The 25782-nt window shown below is 31.3% G+C and overlaps 2 protein-coding genes and 1 pseudogene across 3 annotated transcripts; 2 read left to right on the top strand and 1 right to left on the bottom strand.

Moving 5' to 3' along the window:
• LOC114757070 (glycosyltransferase family 92 protein RCOM_0530710-like) lies at nt 1–2371 on the top strand (annotated as a pseudogene).
• LOC114757099 (transcription factor MYB1R1) lies at nt 45–25576 on the top strand. 2 transcript variants are annotated; one of them, XM_028946086.1, is made up of 4 exons: nt 45–62; nt 23977–24344; nt 24455–24663; nt 24756–25576. In XM_028946086.1, exons 2-4 carry the CDS (start codon nt 24074–24076, stop codon nt 25119–25121), a joined length of 846 nt encoding a protein of 281 aa, XP_028801919.1. In that variant the 5' UTR covers nt 45–62; nt 23977–24073; the 3' UTR covers nt 25122–25576. The 2 variants fall into 2 exon arrangements, with proteins under 2 accessions (XP_028801919.1, XP_028801918.1); XM_028946085.1 differs by lacking the exon at nt 45–62 and having other exon boundaries at nt 23947–24344.
• Nucleotides 3425–7101, bottom strand: LOC114757069 (protein COFACTOR ASSEMBLY OF COMPLEX C SUBUNIT B CCB4, chloroplastic-like; the record flags this gene model as incomplete). The annotated part of the gene is made up of 7 exons (XM_028946064.1): nt 3425–3631; nt 4064–4147; nt 4877–4947; nt 5078–5262; nt 5659–5732; nt 5841–5940; nt 6767–7101. Coding segments are annotated over 7 exons (939 nt in total), but the record flags the coding sequence as incomplete, so codon positions are not given.
• Nucleotides 25577–25782: the final 206 nt, after the last annotated feature.

The raw sequence follows: 25782 nt of genomic DNA, 5'->3' as shown, positions 1-25782 counted from the left end.
ATGCCAACAGCAATATACTACTTCCCCAGTCCCCACTCCAAGCGTCTCTCTCTCTCTCTCTCTCTTGATTCTGTGGACATTCCACCGCACTTTCTTTATCTCTTCCTTTCAGCTTTTGGTCTTTGCGGGGCTCAACTATCTTACGCGTCCACCACGCTCCTTGCCTTCTTTATTTCTCCAGAACTTGTTGCCCTCTCTTCTTCTTCTTCTCAGCCTTGTCGTCCTCCCAGATCTGTGTATTTCGCGTCTTGCCCAATCCTTCTTCTTCTTCTACTACTGCTACTTAAAGCTTGGATTTTTAACTCTCTCTGTGACTCGGAGAAGATTCAGAAAATGATGGACCCTGGGCAACGCCGGAAGAGGAAGCGTGTAGGTACTGGCGCGCTTTCTCCCTGACCAACTACTTCTCCTTGAGGTCCTCTTTTTCTCTGCTCCTCCTTCTTCGTCTTCCTCTTCTTCTTATCCTCCGATCGCTTCTCTATTTCTTCGTCACCTTTCGCCCCCCCATTATCACATCTCCCTTATCACTTTTGTCCTCTTCTGCGAGTCGCTCGGTTCTAGCCTCTTCTGACCCCAGATTGCTCCCCTTGAGAGTTGAAGATCGGATTGTTTTCCCTGACCATGTGGTTTTGATGGTAAGCAACAAAATTCTCCGGCGGAGCCAAGATTTGGAGTGTATATACTACAAGCTCTTCAACGGTTCCTCTGACGAAGGCCAGTAACCAGCTCGCCGATATTCAAACTCAGTCCGTGCTGTCCACCGACGACTACGATGAGTTCAGATCCATTGTGAGGTGCCCAATTCCCCAGATGAACTATTCAGCCGCCGCCGTGGATTTGCGCCAGCGTGGCGAGGTGGGTCGCCGGGATTGGGACTCGCTGGTGAACCAGACTGCTCAGTCATGGGACAAGGTGGCGTATGAAGCGATTTTGGATGGGAACACCACCGTTGTATTTGTTAAAGGATTGAATCTTCGACCCCACAAGATATCAGATCCGACCAACTTCCTCTGCCACTTTGGTTGAAGAATTTGGGCAAAGAAAACAACTTTCTGCTCACAACCAAAGCAGTTTCAGTTGCTCAAGAAGTGGTGAGATGTTTATTGCCCGGGGTATCAGAAACAGCCCAGATAAGGCTCAGGGAATTCGGGTTACCGTCAGCCATTTGAGCGGCCACATAAGGCGCCCGGTTCGCGAGTTTATGCCTTCTGTGGCAAGAGTTCGAAGCTCAAGTCCTCAAGCTCAGAAGAGAAAAGGAAAGACAAAGAAACATGAGCTTTGTGCTTGCACTATGGTGTGGAACCAGGCATCTGCGCTAAGAGAATGGATTATGTACCATTCCTGGCTTGGAGTTGAACGATGGTTCATCTACGACAACAACAGTGATGATGATATAGAGAAGGTGATTCATGAACTTGACCTGCAAGGGTATAACGTTAGTAGGCAAACCTGGCCATGGATTAAGACTCAGGAAGCAGGCTTTTCTCACTGTGCTTTGAGAGCAAGAGATGAGTGCAAATGGGTCGGATTCTTCGATGTTGATGAGTTCTTTTACTTCCCCAATGAATTTCATCACCAGTTCGGGCATGATGTTGCTGGTGAGAACTCACTCAAATCTGTGGTAGCAAACTTGTCATCCTCAAGAATTGCAGAGATAAGAACAGCTTGTCATAGCTTTGGTCCTTCTGGGTTGCGCTCGCCACCTAAAAGAGGAGTGACTATAGGGTACACATGCAGGCTTCAGAGCCCTGAGAGACACAAGTCAATAGTGAGGCCAGATTTGCTTGACACTAGTCTTCTGAATGTGGTGCACCATTTTCAGCTGAGGAATGGATACAAATATCAGAACATGCCTGAGAGTACTGCTATAATAAACCACTACAAGTATCAGGTGTGGGATACCTTCAAGGCCAAGTTCTTCAGAAGGGTTGCTACCTATGTGGTTGACTGGCAAGAAGACCAAAACAAAGGATCAAAAGATAGAGCACCAGGGCTGGGAACAGAAGCCATTGAACCACCTAACTGGAGGCTGCAGTTTTGTGAGGTTTGGGATACTGGCTTGAAGGACTTCCTTTTGTCACGTTTTGCTGAGCCTGTAACGGGGGTTCTACCCTGGGAAAGGTCATTCCTATAAATATGGGGATATTATTCTATCAGGGTCACCAGGCACCCTTGTAAAGCACAATACCATAGCCGTAGGCATTCATTCTTTTCATTGTTTTTGGGGGGGATTCTAGGTAACAGAAATTTTGTTTTCTTCTTTCCCCTCTCTTGTTTAATGATTTCTATAAACATGAAAACATACTTCACAGGGCTCACACGGCTGTATATTAGCAGCAATATGAATGGATTCCTTTTTTTTCACTTTTAATTCATTCTTCTCCAGTTGAATGATCCCTGTTTGTTTCCTGTCATGTCATCCATTAGCTGTGACATTTTCAAGCCGGCAAAAACATGATTATTATCAATGATTGAACGAACATAATTACGATAATGCTCTGAAGCAAAACAAGATTGGTACTCAGTCAAAGTTCTTTCCTGCGCATCTCGAGGATTTCTATCATTTGACAAACCTAGAGGTGTCGAAAGACATGTCCAGAAAACAACGAAAACACAAGTTTTCACGTTAATTCACTCATGCACGGAACTTGTCGAGATTAGTATTTTTTAGAGAGAATAATAGGCGGATGGCCAGCGAAGAAAACCAAAAGCCGAAGAGCAACAGGTGCTACAACATTTCTAGAAAGTGTATATTATCCCCTTTAATTTCGGAACTTGGAATGCGGATGCTCTTCAAGGTAGTTTGGTTGAAGGTATATTATTGGTAAATATGCTATTTAACAACCTAAAACATTCAATCCCAACTTCATTATATTGCAAACTGCAAGGAAAAGACTGACAGAACATGATAAAGTTCTAAATTTTCAGTATACTGAGCAACCGTAACATAATGGATTAGATGTAGACATAACGGTTTCTAGAAACCACAAACCTTGGATGTCACTGTATTACCTCTAGTTCTTAATATAAAACTTAATTAACTAATTTAGAGAGATTAAAAAATTAAATTAATTATTTATAATAAATAAATATTTTTTTTCTTAAATACCGTTGCTAATCATGTTTATTGATTAAAACTATCAGTTGATATAACTTTTAACATGTACAACTACTACAATGATTATTTCAAAAAATAAATAAGTATTAAAAACAAAATGGTAGAATATTATGAATTAAAAATCAAATTAACTCTTGTACTAAAGATCGTAGTATTATATATGAATACTACGAATGATTACAAATCATAGTAGAACTGCCTTGTGTTTTTGTGTGCGCGCGCGCACCAGAGAGTAGTGGTTTTTTTTTTTTTTTTTTTGAGGGATCTGTTAGGGATGATGTGTATGGGTCAATTTGACCCTCCCAATGGCAACGAAATCAACTGAAATATTTACGATAGATGGACGCTAAAATCTAATATAATCAAAATATCATAGGTTACATCGCATGCTTTTCCCCCTAAATTCAATACCTTTTAACGTCTTCAAATTGAATCTTGTAAAGTAAGTTGAAGCTGCCTCGCATGTTTTGCAAGGGTAGAATCCAGCTTTTCTCCAATAAGAGTAATCCATGCCTGTAATCAATTTAATATTTACGTCACCAACCCACATAGTATGCATGCAAGTTACTGAGTTTGATCACTGGGGTATATGTTATGGGCATTAATTATGTGCAAAACCTAAAAATTGTACTGATAGCATTGTCATGTCTTGGAGACGGAGAATTTGAACCTTGACATCCTCAAGAACCATAATTCTATAATCCTAAATTTTTTGGATTTCAAGCATTAAGACGTTAAATTTAACACCATAGCATGTCGCATTTTGACAAATGTTAAATTTAACACCAACACAAAGATGAGAGCAATTTGACAAATTTATATCACCTCCTGGTCAATTTATTTAAAAAAATTTGTAGTTAAATTTTAAATATAAGTTGTTTCTTATAAAACAATCCGGAGGCATTATATCCTAAAAATGAGGACATAAATGTTATGCAACTATACCTGGTCAGAAGTAGTGAAACCCCGTATTGTGTCACCACCAATAATTGCAATTCCTTTGTCTCCAAGTGGTTGCAAAATTACTGCCTAGAAACATAATAATTGTGTTGGTAAAAAATTGTAAAAAAGTTACTATATAATTTTAAATAAAAATAAAATATTATGAGATGAAAAATATTTGCAGTGTGTATATATTTATCATCCAGTTGCCCACTGGCATCCTCTTCCTAATGCTTATGCATAAATCATAGCTTAGAAACAAGACTTGATTTAAAAAAATGAAAAATTTTTGAAAACCATGACTCGTTTGAACTATTTAGGCTATCAATTTTATGGGTTTTGACTAGTTCATGATTGACTACACTGATACATTTTTGTTCGTTTTTCTTTGCTTGTTTCTTCCTCGGGCATCCATACTAATGACAAGTGTGACATTTTTTTTCTTCTTTTGGTGTTTCGAAGGTGGGTGGGGAATTTTTGACAACCAAAGAATTTTCTAATGCCAAAGTATAGCTGAAGCCATTGAACTCGACATTTTCTCCACATCGCCTAGTCAAATTCAATTAAAGGGATCAGCTCCCAGAAAATCAAGTACACTTCTTGTCAAACTGTTGAGAGACAAGTGATTATATATACTGATTCCTAAATCATCTACTATTTTTTAATTTTTTTTAAAAAAAAAGTTCATGTTCGAGAAATACCTTGAATATCTGTTTAACATTTAGACAGACACAATTTAAAAGGACTCGCATGGAAATCTCTCAGGTTAAGAGAAAAGGCAGTGGAGTGGCAGATGTTAATATATAAACATGATACCTGAGTGTTTGAAGGCAAAAATGGCAGCTCAGACTTCCCAGGATAAAGAGATAGGTTAGCCAAGTAACTCTCTGCACATTTAGATAAGACTTGGTTAAAATTCACATTAACATGCATCTCCCTGAATTACGATTGACTTGTCTAGCGGTCAACTATTATATAAAATAAAGAGTTAACGAAGGCTCAGTGTTTTAAACATACGAGCCCCAGATTTTATAACACCCTGATATAATGTTCCTCGCATTAATTTATCGGCATCCACATTAACGGCCTCCCCCTTCCTAGAAGAAGCTTCTGCTGCGCAACCAATTTGAAGCACACAAACGTTTTCATAAACAATAACAAGTGATCTGCAGCGTGTGACATCTGATAGAGATTCCCACACCCTAAGAATAGAGGACCAAATAAACCATTAGTAAAGGAAGCAGTAAAGCAATAAATCCTTGCTTGTACATGAATTTTTACCCTAGTGCATAAATCAAGATGATTTTTTTGGCTTCAAGTCATATCGACACTGTTATCATCACATGTAGAAGACCTTGCTATAATTTCTAATGACATGAATACAAAGTATGTAAAAGCATCACACATCATTGCATAAGCTACAGTTTTTTTTTTTTACTCATTCATCATCATATCCAAATTGGAAGTTCAAATTATAAGAGATATGAAGTCTAAGAGACAATGTTGGATTTAACTTCTAGAGATGAAGAATGCACTGGAGTCAACAGGAGGAAGGATGAATGCAAATAAAGTTGACAGGCGAATATAATGTACATTACCAGAGCAGCTCAGTAACTGCATAGTCAGGGAGAGGACTACACACCCTCTTACATTCAACTCCTTGGGGATCTACCTATATAAGAATAATAGGAAGAAAAGTTTTGAATAAAAACTAAGAAATATAAGAATTTAGTCAAGAAGAGGGAAGGGAGCGCTTCAACTTAAGATGCAAGGAGCTCACCGTAGCAATAGATTTTGGTCTTATAGACAGCCACACCAGACCAGTTAAGACATTGGTGACAGCCAATGCTACAGTCAAGAGGTCCGCTCTAGATTGTGAACTGCAGCAGAGTATCAATTTCTTAAGTGTTAATTAGAACAAGCAACTCAAAGATCTCACTATGTACATGATCTGTTACAATACTTCCACCAAGGTAGTTAAGCCTTTCAACCTTCGGTAACAGAACATCCCACAACTCGTTATATCACGCAATCAAAGATTAGCAGCTTTTCCAATATTACATGCCATTGCGACTCACCTTACATTAGCAACATTAGGAAATAACTTACCTAAGTACAGTTATTCCATTTTAATCCTTAAAGATTAATAGGCTACAATGCTGAATTTTAAATTCCAAGCATGGATGGATGAGGATGTAAATGGTGGTCTGGTTTTGAATTATGAGATTTCAACATTGTAGTTTAAAGGCAGAGGCGGCAATAGGCCGTCGATAGTTAAATATCAAGTGACAAAATGAAGATGGAGTTAATTTAATATGTACTTTCACTGTATGATGAAGAATGCAAAAAAGGAAGAAAAATGGATTTGCTTGTAGAAAGTGGGAATCACGTTTTACAGTTTATCAATGCAAATTTTGTCTCCATTAATCCGAATTATCCAATGCTATATTTTGTTTTCTTCTCAAAGGAAAACACGTGGTGTAACTCCCAGCAAACTAATTCAAGCAATACAACTTTAGCATACCAATATAGATTGCGGCAATCTTACATGACAACGCAAACTACAAAGCCCCAATAGAAATTAAACTGAATCGTAAACGAAAAACATTAAGCTAGAGCTCAACAATCTACTTGGTCGAAATTCCAAAATATAAATATATATATATATATATGTAAATGTGTGTGTGTGTGTGTGTGTATGGGAACCTGCTAGCATCAGCAACAGGAGCGATGCCATAAAGGGCGCGATTAAAGAGAACGACCAAGAGGGAAGCGGCGCCAATGTAGATGGGTAAAGTACGAACAGTGTCGTCGTTCTGGGAGACCCAATCGGCGATCCAGTCTCGTTTGGGCTTGGGCACTCTGTAATTAGGTTTGGAATTCGTGATTGGAGAATGGAAGAAGAAGACGACGAGGATGAAACCCGAAGTGGAACGAGAAAATTGGAGGACGAGAAGGAAATGATGAGGATTTTGCGGCGGGTCGAAACGAAGTGCGAGTAAGGAATCGACAGTTGAGGAGACTTCCCGCTTCCATCGAAGTCATGAGCTTCGCATTTCCAAATGCTGGCAGCAAACGGATAAACCGCCCTTTTGCCTTCTCTGCTTTGAGGGAGAAAATGAACTGAAAATCATTAATATTAAGAATCAATGCCGCATGCCATATTTTTAATATAAAAACTAATTAAATAATTTGAATAAATTAAAAAAAATTAATTAAGTTAATTATTTATAACAAATAAGTATTTTCCTCTAAAATACCGTTATTAATTAAATGTATTAAGTAAAATTATTATTTAATGAAACTTTTAATACATATGATTACTACACGAACTACTTTAAAAAAAAAAAATAAATATGATAGACAAAGTGGATTGAAACCTTATATTTACCATCAAATTGAAGATCAGACTAGCTCTTATATTAAGGACTGGAGGTAATATAATAGGTAGAAATTAACTTGTTAAAATTTAAAAGGAAAAAAATTAAGCTTTTGATTCATATTTTTTTTAATTTTGTTGTGACTCAATCTCTAAACCATAAACTAATAAAATTATGACTCTATACAACTCAATTCTTATAATTTTAATTATTTAAAGTTTTAGTTGATATATTTAGAAAAATAAATATATATTTTATGAAATTTACGAATTAAAATTTTAAATTGTTTAAACTACAAGAATTAAATTACATCAAGTCAAAATTAAAGAACTATGTTACATAAGTTTTCTTAAAGCACTAAGTTATACTAAGTTAAAGTTTATGAATTATGTTACAAAAAAGTCAAAATTATAGAATAAAAAAATAATTTTCCCAAATTCAAAAACAGTTTAAGTGCACAAATTTTACTTGTTATCTTTTAGGGTAACTTTAAATGGGACTAAAGATTCGGACGCATAATTATACTTTCATTTTTTAAACAGCAACTTTCACAAATCAAGCATATTTTAAGCAATATCGGTTATAAAGCATTTGAATTAGCACGCTAAGCATTGATTGATGTACATCTTTTTTTTTGGACAACAATTGATGTACATCCATTCTTATTAAACTCTTCTCTAAATATTTTAGAAACCAAAAGACTCTTTAACATAAAATTCATTTGAAGTTAAAGGTAATCTGTTCGGCAAAAAGTAATATTGTAACAATTTTGATATTTGAAGGCAGGATTTAAATAATTCAGGATACACAATATTTAGAGCTCATTGCCTTGCAAAGGAGTTAAAAGGCAAAAATGTCAGTTTATCGTTCAAGATCAGTTTTTTTGGTGGAGTGAGACAAAATGATACTAAGAAAACAAGAGATTTACGACCTATGGTAATTAAAAAGTACAAATAGAATTAAAAAAAAAAGTATAACAAAAGACGATAATATTACTGTTGATAGAGATGTATTATAAAAATTAAAAATTAAAAATCGTGTAGCAAAGAGAAAGGGCCTGTTTGTTTTGTTCTTTTTTTTCTTATTTTCAAAACAATTTTATAAAATTGTTTTTAAGAACAGTTTTGGAAACAAAAAACAAAAAAATTTGTTTGGAAAATAATTTTAAAAAATTACACTTTGACAAGTGGTAGTTATTACCGGTAGTGATAAGTAGTAGGTAATAGAGGAGAAGAAAAAGATTTCTCTAATTTTTCAAAACAAAAAAAATAAAAAACACAAAAACAAAAACAAGAAAACATGTAAAAGTTGTTTTGGTTTTTCAGTTTTTAAAAAAATTTTTATTTTTTTGTTTTTTTAAAACAATCAACTAAAAACAAATTGCCAAACAAATTTTTTTGTTTTTCTATTTTTAAAAACAAAAAATTGTTTTCAAAACAAGAAACCAAACAAGTCCTAAATCTCTTGCCAGGTCATGAAAGACATTTGAGCAAGAATCAACGAGAATACGGATAAAAGACTTCTAAACACAGTAAATAGTAAGTGTTACCGATAACTAGCCGTTGACAACATCTTTGTACTTATATTTTGTATCAAATAGGTTAAAGTTGTGCTAAGTTTAAATTTGAAATTTCATCTAACGTGACGGGTAGCATTGCCACTAGGATAATTATTAGCCATTGACAACATCATTTATACCTATGTCTTAGCCATAAAACAGAGGACCTTGCCACCATCATCAAACATGTGGCACAAGCTGAGGAAGCTGCTGCTTTGTCTACTAATTTTAGTTATATTTAATTAAATTTGAATGCTAACTTGAACAAAGTTAATCACAATGCATTGCATTTAGGTGCTAGTTTGCAGGTTGGAAATGTGTATGGTTGAACTATTTAGAAGAAACATACTTGATTGGAGGTGGGTTACAACAATGAGTTTTCAGTATAAATTAAAACAAATCATATGAAAATGAGAACGAAACAATCATATAATTTCCCACAATACAGAGCAAGCAGCGAAAAGACATAAATCGAATTACTTCTTTACCGGTTAAATGATTTGAAACTGTAATCAATAAATCTCTCAATTTGAAATTAGGAATAACATCACTGGGAAAAGGTCGCAAGGGACTTTCATGACTTGGGTCAATTAAATTTTCTTAGAGCCCGTTTAAAATGATTTATGAGAAGTTTTTCAATCATAGTTTACAAAATATGAGATAAATATATGAGAAAAATTTTATCTCAACTTACATAAAACATGCTTATAAGTTCGTGATTCCAAACGAGGACTTCTATGTCACCCTTATTCAGTCTGTCATTATATTAGGAATACTACTCTGTCCTTTATTATAAGATCTTTTTAACTAAATTATGTGATTTAAGAAAACAGTTAAAATTAGTTAAAAGCAATTAATATGTAGCAAATGCAATTTTTTTTAAATATACCCCTATATATAAATGGGTAGATGTGAGAGAGTAATAGTGAGATAAATGAAGAAAAAGAATGCATTAAATGCATTAAACTAGGGATAAAATACGTAATAATACATTAAATGTTCAGACAAACTCAAAAAAAATCTTATAAAAAGGAACAAACCTATTTAAAAAATTAGACCTTATAATAAAGACGGGGAGAGTAACTTATTAAGATCATTAACTAACTCATTAATTACTTTAACAATGACTAAGCAAATATTGAAACCTAAATTAGGCCCAGATTGACTAATAGACTGCCCCAAAGCATTTAGATTATATTACTAATAATATAATATAATAATTAAAATAGCTAACATTCAATACTTGGAATTGAACGAAAACGCTAGTTTTGAGTTATAATGAATGCTCATCCAACTTTTGTCCCTCCCTGTCATCCCAAACACAAGTATAAACTGAGTTTGAGTTATAATAATAATTATTTAAGTCATAGTCTTTAATCTTTGTAAATTAGAAGTTTTAGGCATTTTTGGTTTATACTTATAGTTTTGTTGAATTATTATATTAGTATTATACCTATTTATTATAAATTATTAATTATCCTTACGGACCCTCATAATAATTATTCTAAAGCAACTGCATATTTATCTAAACATGTGCTTTTCTAGATTTTAGGAATAAATTAGTTAATTTTTATTTTCTCTAGACAATCTTATTTTTCTCTTCTTTATATCTCATTAGAAGTAAATTCCTTTGTTTTTTTAGTTACAAAGATGTCATGTTTCATTTGTTTCATATCTATTATTAGGGAAGAACCAACACAATTTTTCTTAGAGAAAATTAGAGAGAAGAACACATAGAGAATAATATTTACTGAATAGAACCATAAAAATTGTAATTATTTATGAAGACCAAATATCAAAATATAAAATTAAACATACTAAATTGCCCCTCACTAAACCTCCAACATTCTAGCCTCCAGTCTCTCCCACATCTTATTTTGAAAATAATATGAAATTTATTTTCCCCCAAAATTAAAAATGTTAATCATCCACCACAGGATTTTTTTTAACTTTTATTTTCCATTAAGATTCACATAATTATATCATCAATATATCATGTAATTATCAACATATATGTATTTATCTCTTTATATCATTAAGTTATTTTTCTTGATTTATATCATCTAACATAAAATAAACAAAAAATTAAGCACATTTTATATCTTATCAAAACAAGTTGTGTACGTTCAAATGAAGAAAATAAAATGTTGCACAGATGATGTCAAAAATTGAAACATCATAATATATTAATAAAAAATTGAAATAATCTCAATATCAATTTAAGATTTATAAAATGTAAAATTATGAACAAATTAATGTAAATCTGATGAGATTATGAGAAATGAGTCTTATTATTTATAATATATAGTTTTATAAATAGATAGATGGTGTGCTTTGTTAGAATTTTATATTATATATATGTATTATGAGACTCACTCCTAAAAATCATCATTTAACAAAACTAAACCATCCTCTTTTTAAATTTTTGAAAAACAAAAGCCATCTAATTCCCACACACAAAAAATATTATGTTTAAATAAAAAATAAATTATAAAAATTCCTTTAAATTGTTTGAAATTGTATGTTTTTTAATTATATATATATATATATAACCTTCTTTAATAATACACACACATCTATATACTAAATTATAAAAGATTTCAATTTTTCTTAAAATTATATCATTTTTATTTTCAATTAAAGTTTGCATCGATTTGAAAAATAAAATTGTAATTTTGACAAAATTGAACAATGTTTGTGTTATTATTCCAACTAGTATAGTACCCGTGCATTGCACAAGTATGAATTGGTGATCTTTTATGTGGTATAAAAAGTTGAATCATGGCAAAATAATCAGTTGAATATCACATTTCTACTTCAAGTCATAATTTCAACTTAATTTTAAAAATAAAGTATTCATAAATTTTCAAAACATGCAATACATATAGATTTATTATCAACATTTTTTAGAATATGTGATGTACGTGTGTAAATGTATGTTCCTTTAAAAAGATTGAATTAAAAGAGACAAAAAGGATAATGAGTTGAAACTCATACATTTGATTAATTATGTAGGATAATGCCATAGTCAATAATTACATATCAGACAAATATGGTACCTTATTCTATATTATGAAAGTAGGGTATGTAATATAAGAAAAATTATCAGAGATAAAATGGTTAGCGAAATAAAACTCACATATTTGATTCAACAATTACACAGCCTAATTTTATAATCAATAATTACATAGGATACATATAACGGCTACCTAATCAATTACTTGTTTCAAAAGGTCACCTTTAATGCAAACATGAAGAATAAATTTTTTTTTAGCCCAAGCTTCTGTTAGGATTGATGATTCAACCATCATTGTGGGATGGGATGTTCAGAAGAACTTGAGTTCTCTCAACTGTAAAGTCACTATTGCTACCCGTGCATCACTATATTGGTTAAATAATAATTGGTTGTTTCTTATTCCTCAAGTCCCACCTATATAAACATTGAATAAAGAAATAAAACAAAGAAAATTAGTCAAATTTAGTTTAGTGCTGAAGGACTAGCAAAAGGCCTTGAAATCAAACCCTCGCTGTAGTATTTTTTTTTAAAAAAATCTTGCTAGATAAGTTGAAAATTTTCAAAAACCATGTAAAGATCTATCCTCATTAGCTAAAAGTGGTTGAGATGAGCAGTAACTTCAGACTTGGTCACCGGTCTAAGGAGTATTTATCTCTATATCATGCATAACATCCCACGCTCCTTTCTCTAAATAGACCTGTGCGTGAATCCTACTCGATGATTAAGCCATCTTCCAAAAAAAAAATTTAAATCATTTGCTAAATTTTCTAAACAAAATAAAATCTAATCAACGTCAAAATATCAACATTCAAGAGGGGTTTTGATCTAATGGATTGACGAACGCAACAAAACCATAATCATAAAAATCAACAGCAGATTTTAAATCAAGAACCGACTATATGAAACTTCAAACAATATAAAACCAAAACAATATCAAAATATCCAGATTGAAGGAATATTATATGAAGACAAAAGAATTATTGATCAAATTGTATGCTAAATTCAATCATGGCATATTGAAGAAAATATGGGAAATATGCATTAACTCACCCCGTAACATCAACACTAGTGAGACTAAACTTCTCAAAGATTTATGTAAGTTCTTCATCTAAACCCTCACTTGGCTTTACCTTTCTTGGAACAATAAAAATAGAGCAAGTACCAAGAAAACTCTACAATAGATGGAGATGCTCGATAGTATTCTGTGCGTCAGAAACTTGATAGTACTCGTGCCTCTCTCCTTCTATCGATTGCCATCAATTTCTCCTCCACCCCTTTGGCTGCCTAGAAAGGAGTAGAATGCAACTTCGAAGAAATATGGATAATACATTGTAAGAGTCATGAACCGATTATTGCAATCGAGAAGAAATATGAAACAACACTTGCGACAAAGAAATATGATTAAACCTCATATTCGCAACCAAACCTCAGGATGGAATAGCCGTAAAGTGCAACAATAGGATTTGCTAACACCATAAGAACAACTCCTGCCAAGCCCACGATTTTCAAGTCCTCCATGTTTAGCATCGTAGATTAAAATCATGGGAGAGAGAAATAAGATGTAGGAAGTTGAGAGACCAAGGCGGAAGAATTACAAAATAAGTGAAGACCAAAAAAAAAAAATTATCATACCAAGAAGAATACCCTGCAGTTGAAGGAGCCGCTAGAAACTTCCTTTGGATGATGCACGGTTTATGGCACGCATGCAATGGACGTAAAATTAAAATCACAACAATAACATCAAATCTAAATCGAAAATTTTGGCAAAAAAATCCAAATAAAAAATAAATGAGAATAAATTTTGAAATAACCCTCATTTTGTAGTGTAAAATATTTGAATTAAAATAATTCCAAATTCCAAATTTAAAACAACTTTAATAAATTTATTGAGAAATTAAAAATGATTTTTTATTTTATATTCCCCACAAAAATAGCAAGTGAGTAACTGCAACAGAAATTCATATGGCAATCTTTTTTTTTTTTGGCCGGCGAAGTTCATAAGAAATACATCTGAATTATTAGATTGTAAATTCATATGATAGCTATCAAAGCTGCAAAACATTATTTATTAAATTGTAAATACCATGATTTACTTTATTTAGGAAAAGAGGCTGATTATATAATTTGATATTATGAGATATAATTAACTTTTTGCTTAATTATTAACTATGCATTGAAATTACGGTGGTGGTTATATCATTTTAGGCCGAAATGCCATGATTTTCATAATGAAGAAGTTATATCATTTTGTTTTAAATCTAAAATGTAAAATGCCATCCATTATTTACCTAAAATTTATTAAATAAGAATTTAATAAACAAATAAAAACGTTAAATATCTTCAATTAAAAAATAAAAACAATATTAAGCAAAAAAATTTTAAAAACAAAGAAAATATTTTGAATTTAAATTTCTCTTGATAAGCAACTACCAAACAAATACTATTAAATATTTTTCAGTAGTTATACAATGCATTTTAATATTAAGCATTTTTCTCAAACATTTTTCCGAGTATTTTAAATATTAAGCATTTTTCCTAAACATTTTTCTTGATATGCATCATGGCCGGAAAATATGGAAAAATAAGACTTGAAGTAATTATACAATAATTATTTTAAATTGTGACTTGAAGTAGTTGCACGATGCATGTTATAAGAAGCATTTTTCCTGTGAATAATTTAAAAAGGAAAAAATAGATAGAAACATGGCTTTTACAAAAATTAAAAAATAAACACAATTTATCCATACATTATTGATGTCACGTGACAACCTGCCAGCAACTCCTGCTTTGTACCCTTACTTTTAAACAATAAATATAGATATTTATGTAATTATAAAAATTGAGAGAAATTCCATTTATTTTAGTGAAATTTAAAAATTTGTACTACTTTTAAAATAGAATGTGGGAGACAATATAGGAAGTTTGGTTAGAGATAATTTAGTATTTTAAAATTTATATTTTAATATTTGGTCTTTATAAATAACTTTAATTTTCACTGTTATACCAAACACCTTAAAACACCGATTCTACTTCTACTTCTACTTTCAATTCTCCAAACTCAATTCCACCGTATCAAACGGGTATAAAAGTTCTTAATCCTTGCCCCTATTATACCTTAGAAGTAAGTTTCATTAGGTAATTCATTGAAAATTTCTTATTCTTTGTAGTTTGTATATCTTAAAATCAACTTTCATCAAATTTAATTAAAGAATTTTGTTTTTGATAGTTTTGAAATAAAGATAATACCTGTAAAATTGAAATTAGTGCCATCTTAGTGAAGCAGAATTTAATAATTTCCACTAGAACCAACAGATTTTATTACCTTTTATATATAATAAATATCTATTAGAATCATCCATTTGCCATATTTTCTTGCATCCACTTGTCATTTCTTCTGGCATTCACATGGTATTATTTATGAAAAACCAAGTGTTGTGATTATCCTCTTAATATCAATATATATATATATATATATATAATTCAAAGGAAAACATGAAGTTATAATTATATATATAATTTTTAATTTTTTTTTACGCCACCAATTTGCTTTTAATTAATCAAACCATGTATTTGTAATTAACTTTGTACAATCTTCGGTTTTTGGCTTTTTTTTAAATCAATTAAATTAGTAAAAGTCTCAAACTTTTTACTTTTAATTTCCAAAATTTGAACGATTAATTGTTCATAATTTTACTTTTTTCAAAATCATAAATTCCTCGTTAGTTAGTCCTTGTATTTTTGAGGATGGGAAAGAATTCTTCTTAAAATTATCTTATTTTTTCTAACTCATATTAAGAAAAATCGACTAAGAGGATGCAATCAACAAGTTACATGTTCCCTAGTAATCATTTGTTACTCGTTTATCTAAGAAGACTCCATATTGTGAAAATCTTGAGTAGATTCCACTAATACCTCATGTATATTTAGAGTATAGACCTCATGTATATTTAGAGCATAGTGATGCTCTTAACCGCTACTAAAAAAGTTTTTTTTTTTACCAGAATACTTAAAAAGTTAAAGTAGGTCACATATATTTAGATTGATTTAGTATAAATTGTTGCATTCATTTGTTCTCCTCCTTAGTAATCTTACTCGGAATACTAGATGTCAGCACTTTACTCAACGAAAATTTAAACCTTAATTTATCATGTTATGAGTGAGTGACTAATTCTTTCTTTTAGATCTTATTCCCAGATGAAACTTGAAGTTGAAGAGTTTAAAGATGGCATGGAATTGATGTGATCAATGTATGAGCTTAAAGAAGAAGCTAAAGTGGCGTGCTCACAGGCCTTAGTGGGCTTAAAGTGGTGTTCCATATGTTTCTTTTTGTACTAGATTGACCCCTGCACAGCCCATGTTAGTTTGTTTTTCATTTAGTCTTTTGTCTAGTTATAAAGCGTACCTATTGTAATTGCCGGGGCATAAAAACTTACAAGTGACTCTTTCCGGTCTATATATAAGGAAAAATTGTCAAGAATGATATTTTCCTTTTTTCTCTCTTTGTCTTTTTTCTTTTTTGGCCAAGGGTTATGTTTCAATTTACAAGAGATACTAATAATCTCGCTGGAAAAAAAAAAGATACTAAATTACTAATAATCTAAAATTTTTAGTACATTATTTGTCTACTGTCTGTCTTATTTCTTCTTCCTCTCTCTCTTCATAAATAATAGTTTTTTTAAAAAATAAATTACATTTTTACATATCTATTATTCCCTTCAATTCATAATATAAGGGTTAATTAAAAAATTAGATAAATTAATTATAATAAATATGACGTGATCTTTTTAAGATATCCCTATGCAATATTAGATTACGGTATATCAATTTATATTATAATTGAAGTAAATCGGATTGGGAAAAAAAATATAAATATAGAAGACAAAGAAGATTAATGTTTTGTGTTCATGACCAAATTTAAGCCGGAAGTAATTTTTATATTAGAAATTGGATATAAATCTTTAATCAATTTCAACCATTCTTATCTATATAATTTAATTATTTATAACGTATAAAAAGGAACAAGGTGAGTATCTTTTCTTTAGTTGGTACATCAATTAGGATTACTTAAGTCTTTGTTACTTTTAGTTGCTTGAGGATTAAGGTTTTCTTTCTCAATTTAAGCCTTATGAGGCGCCATTGTAGAGAGCTTTTGGCAGCAACAAAATTTGAGGTTTTTTCTGCTGGGAATTAAGCACAGAGCCTAATGGATCCATGTCATTTTACTTTTTCTTTAAAATAAAAAAGCAAATTTCATATTACTACTCTTTCCATCTGATCCTACACGTAAATGTTAGACAATCAATTTATAAATTTTTTTAAAAATTTAATTAAGTTAATTATATTAAATTTGTCTGTTATTTTTTAAAAATATTTATTCTAATCATTTGCATGGAAAATATTCTCTCAATTGAAAACCTTCATAATGCATGCAATTAATAAAGAGAATTTAGAGGAAAAGTTATAAATTTAAAAAATAAAATGAATTAAGATCCCGTAATTAGAATAAATATAAACTCTTATACTAACTCTTATTTTTAACCAATAGGACTTGGATCTAACGGAAGGGACTAGTCTCTCACAATTTAGTAAACCAGTGTTTGAATCATCACTTAAAGAGGTGTCATATTTAGTATTTAACAATGCTTTTCCTCTAATAAAAAAAATACTTACTTATTATATTAGCAAATAAAAACTCTTATTCTAATATTTAGCCAAGCCCATCCAAATCCAACTGGAATGAGTTGGGGAAATGGCTTTGTAATAACCAATCATTCCCAAAAGCTTATTCCCATTATGGAACACGTGCTCTCAACCACCAACGTTCTTGTCATCCTCTCTCTTTCTCACCTTTATTTTACTATTTCCTCGTCAAAATCATTTTTCTTTGCATGCCACATTATTACGCATCAACAATGATTTGGTATCTGTTTCCCCATTTAAAAAAAAAAAAAGTATGATATCTTTATTTTCTTTTATGTATGTATATATCTTTTTATTATAGCTTTTCAATTAAGTTAATAAATATATTTTTAGAAGTAAAATCCAAACACTATTTTAAAAGAGAATTCTTATGAAGTCCTAATTAAAAAAAATAATTACTGAAAAGTCCTAGAACATCGTAACAAGTTCTAAAATAGTAAATAACAAATACTTATTTGTCGTTGTGACTTACTGATAATTATTTTTTTTTCTTAAGATATCATTGTTTTAAACGAGCATTTCAAATCACATGAACTGAGGTTCATTGAGTTGACATAGATCTCACACTTTGAAAAGTAGTGCAAACTATACCTCCTAAATTTAAGTGATAAGAGTGAGGAGGAGTATTATTAAATAGAAGTTGAGGGTTCTAATATTCTTTAAAGCACAGCAAAATTGTACCGATCTTCCGATATGTCAATTGGAATATGGCCTGGTTGTAATTATGATTTATGATTTATAAATAATTTAATTTTGGATTAATACCATTTTTAATTTTCAAAATTTAACTTCATTTGGTTTTTTTTTTTGAAATTTAAAACCAATAGTTTTAATTCCTAAAATTTGACTTCATTTTATTTTTGGTACCTAAAATTCTAAATCAGTGGTTTTAGCCCTTAAAATTTGATTTTATTTTGTTCCCAGCTTAAGATTTTTGGTCTTTGAAACAAGGATGAAACAAAAAAAAGTTAAATTTTAAGGACTAAAACCAAAATGAAATCAAATTTTAAGCATCAAAATCATTGGTTTCGAATTTTAGAAACTAAAACCAAAATCAAATCAAAATTCAAATACTAAAAACTGTATTCACTCTGTAATTTTCTGATAATTGTATGTTATACTCATTTGGTCCTATTTAGAAGGCATTTTCAGTATGTTTTACATAGACCAAGAAAAACCTTAAACTTCATTAACTCTCATTGAAAATTTAATAACATTTCAACTTTATTCCTATTTAATATACATTATACCTTATGTAAATAAAGTCAACACAATAATAAATGAGGATAAAATTATACATCCATATAAAAAATTTCTCCCAGTATCCTATAAATAGGATAAAAAAATGTCTTCTCTCTCTACCTTATAAATAAGACCAGAGGAGTATGTTATTGCATGGAGGAAATAAAACTGCTCACAAGTCACAAATAATACAAATCATCCTAAATTATATACGATAAAAAATATATAACTTTCAATTGTTGAATTTTTTCTCAATTATTAATTCAAAGCCTAAACTATGACTTAAAGATTTTAAAAGTAATTTATGGTATCCGAAATAAATACTACCTCTGATCCTTAATATAAGACCCCGTTTGACTTTTTGTTTGGTTCTAATTATAAAACCCCAATCTATTTTGTCTCTTATATTTATGTATTTTTTTTCTAAGATAGCCCTTCTAATAATGATAGTTCTAGCCAATACACTTAATTAGCAAGGATATTTTAGGAATGACAACACTTATTTATTACAAATAACTAACTTAACTTACTTCCTTAATCTCTTCAAATAAGTCAACTGGGTCTTATAATTAGGACCGGAGGTATTATATAAGAAGAGTTTTGTCTCGACTTGCATGAAAGTATTTTTTTTTTAAGTGTTTTCAGGGGTTATCAAACACCTCCTTGGACAAATTCTAAGTGAGGTCAAAAAAAAGTCATTTTCACACTAAGTGTAATAAAAACGAGATTTTGAGTTCAAGTGCATATGAATGGGAAAAAAAAAAAGGCTTTGACGGAGCCACCCGTAAATTTAATAATGCCCAATAGGTTTGAATCCCTGCTGAGAAAGGTGTCCACATTTAGTACTCGACAGTGCCTCGAATAGGATTGCTTATAATAAAAGAATATCTATACTTTGAGGGGAAAAAAAACAATGTTCAGATTTGACCTAATGAGATAGGTATATCTAAAATTCAAATGATTATATAATCTGAGTTGTTTCAAGTTAAAAGTTTATAATTGAATCATAAAAGCATGCCTACAATAATCGTTTTTTTTTACCAGCATGCCTACAATAATCTTGCACTCTTAAAATCTTGATATTATAATGAAATAAGTGGAGGGGAAATGTAATATATTTGGAGCAATGAAATCCGAATAAAACTATCCACCATATGAAAATGGAAAGTGATGCATATATGTTTTTTTGTTTGGATGTGACTCTAATTGACTTTTGGGCTCTGAACCTCACAGAAACAAACAAACACAGAAGCTTTCAACGCCGCTGATTGCCCTTTCCAAAGTTCTCAGCTTTTTCCCTCCCACCTCTCCACAGCCACACGTCTACGCTGCGTTGTGTGTGCTTTGGGTGATCAGTGGGTCCCACATTTCTTATCCTGCTCGCTCTCGCCCACAACTTTTAGATCACTCAATAAAGGCCCCGGTTTATTTTAAACATTTTTCATATATTGGCCCTTTCTTTAATCCTTTTTTTTGGGGGATTAAATATTAATAACAGTCTAATAAATAATACTACTTCCAGTTTTTAATATAAGATATTTTTTAATTTTTATTTTAATTCTAAATATAATATCATAATTCACTTTATCTCTCATATTTATATATTTTTTTAAGATATTCCTTCTAATAATGGTAGTTCTAACCAATACATTTAATTAGTAAGAATATTTTAGGAAAGACACCACATATTTATTACAAATAACTAACTTAACTTTTTTCTTTAATCTTATCAAATTAGTCAACTAAATGTTATAATTAGAACTAGAGGTAGTAATAATTAGGGAGAATTGTTCTAAGTAGGAAACATAGTTACTAAAAAAACCTTAATAATTAAAGAATAACATACAATAATAAGTTTCAATGAGTAAATGACAACTGCTTATTTGTTATTAGGATTACTGATAATTATCTTCTTTATTAGGATCTCATTGTAATTTTCCTTAATAATTAAAATGATAATAATTAATTTTGTCAAAGATAAATAGGTCATTTTGCAAAAATTTTAACTTCAAAAATAATCTATGATTTTTTTTTGACCAGCCAAAACTAATCTATGAATTAAATCATGTGGAAAGACTATTTTAATATTCACATGTTTTGGTGGTCCTATGATGTGTCTTGTTCTCTCTCAAATTTCCTTTTCCTTTGGGCAATTTTGGGAATAAAAACAAAATCGAGTTCTGATATATTTCAGAGACAGCCAAATCTTTATCCATGGGCCCCGCTGGACCAATTTACGGTGCACAAACATCCTCCTTCTCCACCATCGACTTTTTCTTTCTTTTATTGCTTATCTTTTAGATATTTTAATTTAATATTATGGTCATTTCCTTCCATAGTTCTTTTTTTTTTTTTTTTTCTCCAACAATTTCCTTATTTCATACTTTTAATTTTCAAATTATTTTTACGGGTTGATTTCACATTTTCACCAGAAATTCAATTGTTTTGGAAAAATCACGACTTTATTAGAAGGTTAATTACAATTTTCTAATTACTAACCATTTTTAAGGCTTATTTAATACTACCTCCGGTTTTTAATATAAGACTTTGTTTGACTTTTATTTTGATCCTAAATATAAGACCCTAATCCACTTTGTCTTTTATATTTATGTATTTTTTCCTAAGATAATCCTTCTAATAATGGTAGTTCTAAACAATATATTTGATTAGCAAGGATATTTTAGGAAATACAACACCTATTTATTACAAATAACTAACTTAATTTATTTTTTTAATTTTTTCAAATTAGTCAACTACCTCTTATAATTAGGATAGGAGGTAGTATAATTAAGTTATTTTTTGAGATTTTTTTTGCCAACATTTAAGAAAGGCCAAAATATATGTTTGGTGCTCTAAGCATCTTTTCAATTTCAGTTTAATCCCTTAAAGTTATTAAATGTACTTTCAGTCCCTAATTTTAACATTGTTAGTGTCATTTAAAAAAAAAATTTGTCTTGATAAATTTAAATGGTACCTAAGTAATTCAGTCATTAAATATTGATAGAGCATATTGTAAATTTTAATTATTTAATATACTCCTCCGATTCTTAATATAAGATCCATTTAACTAATTTGATTAGATTAAGAAAGTTAAGTAAGTTAGTTAATTATAAGAAAAGTGAAACATTTTTCCTAAAACACCATAATCATCTTTCTTAATACCTCATCTCCCTCTTCTACTTGATTATAGTTGAGGGAGCATCCATAGGGGTAATTTAGAGAAAATTGATAAATATAAGAAATGGGTCTTATATTTAGGATTAAAACTAATCAAGAATTGGGTTCTATATTAAGGACCGGATGAGTAACATTTTTTATATTTTAAGCATATTATATAACAATGACTACGTTAGATATGTGTCTGGCTAGCTAACATTCCTGATCGTAGGATATTGCAAAGTGCATGCCTAATTGCATTTGGTAGGTTTTGTAGCCTTACTATTATTAGCACATGGCTCCCTCGTTATAGGATGGACTCTTACCAAACACGTCCTTATAACTTTTTAAATTTTATTTTTTAAATTAAATTCCTTTTTCATAAGTTATATAAATATTTTATTAGCTGTAAATAATGTAACATGATATAGATTTTATATTATATATATTAATTATCTTTTTTTGAATGGAAATAAGAGTCACATCCCATAGAATTTCTAGAGAGATACAAAGATAAAGATTGAGCTTAATCTTAAAAAATTGATGTTAAGGAATATTGTTTTCATAAAAATAATTTTTAATTTTAATTTTACTGAGATTTATGTGACTATTGGATCAAATTGTCCCAATAAATGAGACGGAATATGATAGTTTAAATTATCAATATATTTCTGACAACAGAAAAATTATTAATATATTTATATCAACCAATATTGCTGACCTAATGACCTTCCATTCTTTTGGGACAAAATTTTTGAATGCTTAAATTGTTTTTTGTTTTGGGCCAACCCTGAATTGAGTATATAACTATATACTTTTCTGGTCCTTAATGTATAATCTAATTTGGGAGTTGATATTGGTCATATATGTAATACCTATTTTATCTGTTTATAAATTTTTTTTTAAATTAATCCTATTGATATTCTCTCAATAATAATCAAATAGGAAAGGATGAAGGAAACTAAGAAAGATAATTAAGGTGTTTTAGGAAAAACATATCATATTAACTAATATCTTTAATTCGTTTAAACTAATTAATTAGGTCTTACATTAAGGATAGGGAAAGTATATCTTTAAATTTCAGTTTCAATACAATGTACAAGGGATATAACATTTAATAGTTTCTTTAAAAAAAATAAATCTTCGTTTCGCACTTAAACCCTATTTGAATACTTTAGGCACAAAAAACCCTTTTAAAAATTAATTGTTCCAACCTTATAAAAAGGGCGGAAAAAGAGAGCAATCCCTGTTCGAACCTACAAAATATTTAAATCTATCTATTAACAGTATTAAATATCATATAATTAGAAAATTAGTAACAGTTTATATTAATATAGATATTGCTTACAAGATTATAAGTTGATATAAAATCAGTAACAAAAGAAATTATATTAAAATGTACGGACTTCATTTAAAAATCATGTGTTACGCCTCAAATCATTTATCAACACACGTAACTAGGAACATATGGCATTATTTTAAAACATGGCATGCCTAAAATATTATCACCATTTTTGTTTCCATAAATATTATCGGACATTAATTAAAATTAGTGTATGTAATATTTATAATACGTCGTTGGCGTGCAGACCAAGGAAGAAAATGTTTTGCCCAAAAAAAAAAGGAAGAAAATATTGAGGAAATACTGGACGGTTCTCATTGACTTTGCCACAAAGAAATAGGAATAATAGTTGATCAGATCGGAATTATCGGTTGTTGTATAATAAATGATGAACGGCGTGATACACTGAATCTTTCCCCTTCGTATCTCCCTCCTTGTGGCACCAATCATCACGCAACTCTATATATGACTCAAACTGGCCTTCCTCTCTCCTTTTACTACCAGAAATCCCTCTCTCTCTTTTCTCTGTGCGCGTTTCTTCTTTCTCTCTGTGTGGAATGAGAATAACACAGACGAAACTGTGAGAGGCTCTCCTTTATCGTACGATTCCTTTTCCACTATGTCTCGCTCTTGCTCGCAGTGTGGCAACAACGGCCATAACTCGCGAACATGCATCCACGGCGGCAGCGGCGGCGGCGATTCGTCGAAGGAGAACGGGATTATGCTGTTTGGCGTGCGACTTACTCAAGGGAACTCGTTCAGGAAGAGCGCTAGTATGACGAATCTGTCGCAGTTTGAGGCTCAGCCTCAGGATTCCAACGCCGTCGATGCTGGTTACGCTTCCGATGACGTCGTTCACGCCTCTGGACGGACTCGTGAGCGTAAGAGAGGTAATATAATCGCGAGCTTTTTTTTTTGTGGTGGTTAGAGTTGAAAACGAAAGGTTTGTTTGGATTTGGAGATTGAGTATTCTGTGCTTGGATTTGATTGATTTTTGAAGGTGTTCCCTGGACGGAGGAAGAGCATAGGTTATTCCTATTGGGATTACAGAAAGTCGGAAAAGGAGATTGGAGAGGGATTTCTAAGAACTTCGTCAAAACTCGGACGCCGACTCAGGTGGCTAGTCATGCTCAGAAGTACTTCCTTCGTCGCCACAACCAGAATCGGAGACGCCGCAGATCTAGTCTCTTTGACATCACCACCGATACGGTATTGATTATTAATTAATTCTATTCATTTCAATCGTTATCGGGTTAGCTGTGTGGGGATCTAACTTGATTTCACTTGATTTGAATGTTAAGGTGATGGAATCCTCTTTAATGGAAGAAGAACAAGTTCACCAAGAAGCGGCGATCCCGCCCACACATCCACAGTTATATTACGGAGGCTTTCCCAGTTCAACTTTTCCGACGAAGGTGATGGCGGGAGAGAGACCAGCAAAACCTATTAGGCCGATACCAGTCCCTCCATCATCGAAAATGGCCACTCTAAATTTGAAAGAGAAAGCTCCAATAGACCCCCTACCATTATCTCTGAAGCTGCCAACGTCGCCGTCAACATCAAATGAGCAGTCACCGGCAAGCAGCCAATCGTCGCCGTCAACAGATTTTCAGGCTATGTCTGGCAACTTCAGCGGCGGTGGAGATAGCATAATCAGCGTGGCTTGAAAGAAGGGGAATATAATACTGACGAATGAAGCAGTAGACATGGGTAATTAAGGGAATTTGCACAAGGGTAAAGATGGGAATGCAAGGAAAAAAGAAGGAGAAGGATTAGATATATTAGTTGGAAAAGTGTTAGGTGTTTAGGTTAATTTAGGTGATTAGGCAATTAATATTTGCGATTTGTACAGGTTAGAGAGAGAGAGAGATGATGATGATGAAGAAGAAGATGGTTTGTCATATTCAGTATTGGGTACTGGGGGGAATTTTTTGATGCCTTAGGTTTGTCCATTTTGCTTTTAAAGCTGGGAGATGAAGATGGACGGGACGCAAGGTACTCTATTTCTATGGCTATTGCATATTTGGTCGGTGTATTTATTCCTCTTATGGAGGATTTGAGTAATATTTATGTAATGACCTAATCTATTCTTAGTGTCTTACCTATGTAGTATTATTTGTTAGCTTTGTGCTTGGATTTTCTTAATACGTGTTACTTTTTTCTGATCCTAGACATGTATGATTTTTTAAAACTATATCTTGCGGAATAAGGAAGATATTCTTAAAATAGTTAACAATAATCTTGATATGTTTTAAAATCATGTCATGTTTCCTCGCTTAAATAGTTCTATATATAAAGACCAAATAGAACTATGGGAAAAGATCCTTT

This window comes from Neltuma alba, unplaced genomic scaffold, assembly GCF_004799145.2.
Source record: "Neltuma alba isolate B1F8T4 unplaced genomic scaffold, ASM479914v2 tig00010560_pilon, whole genome shotgun sequence".
NCBI classification, from domain to species: Eukaryota; Viridiplantae; Streptophyta; class Magnoliopsida; order Fabales; family Fabaceae; genus Neltuma; species Neltuma alba.
This window is presented reverse-complemented; position numbering and strand designations above follow the sequence as displayed.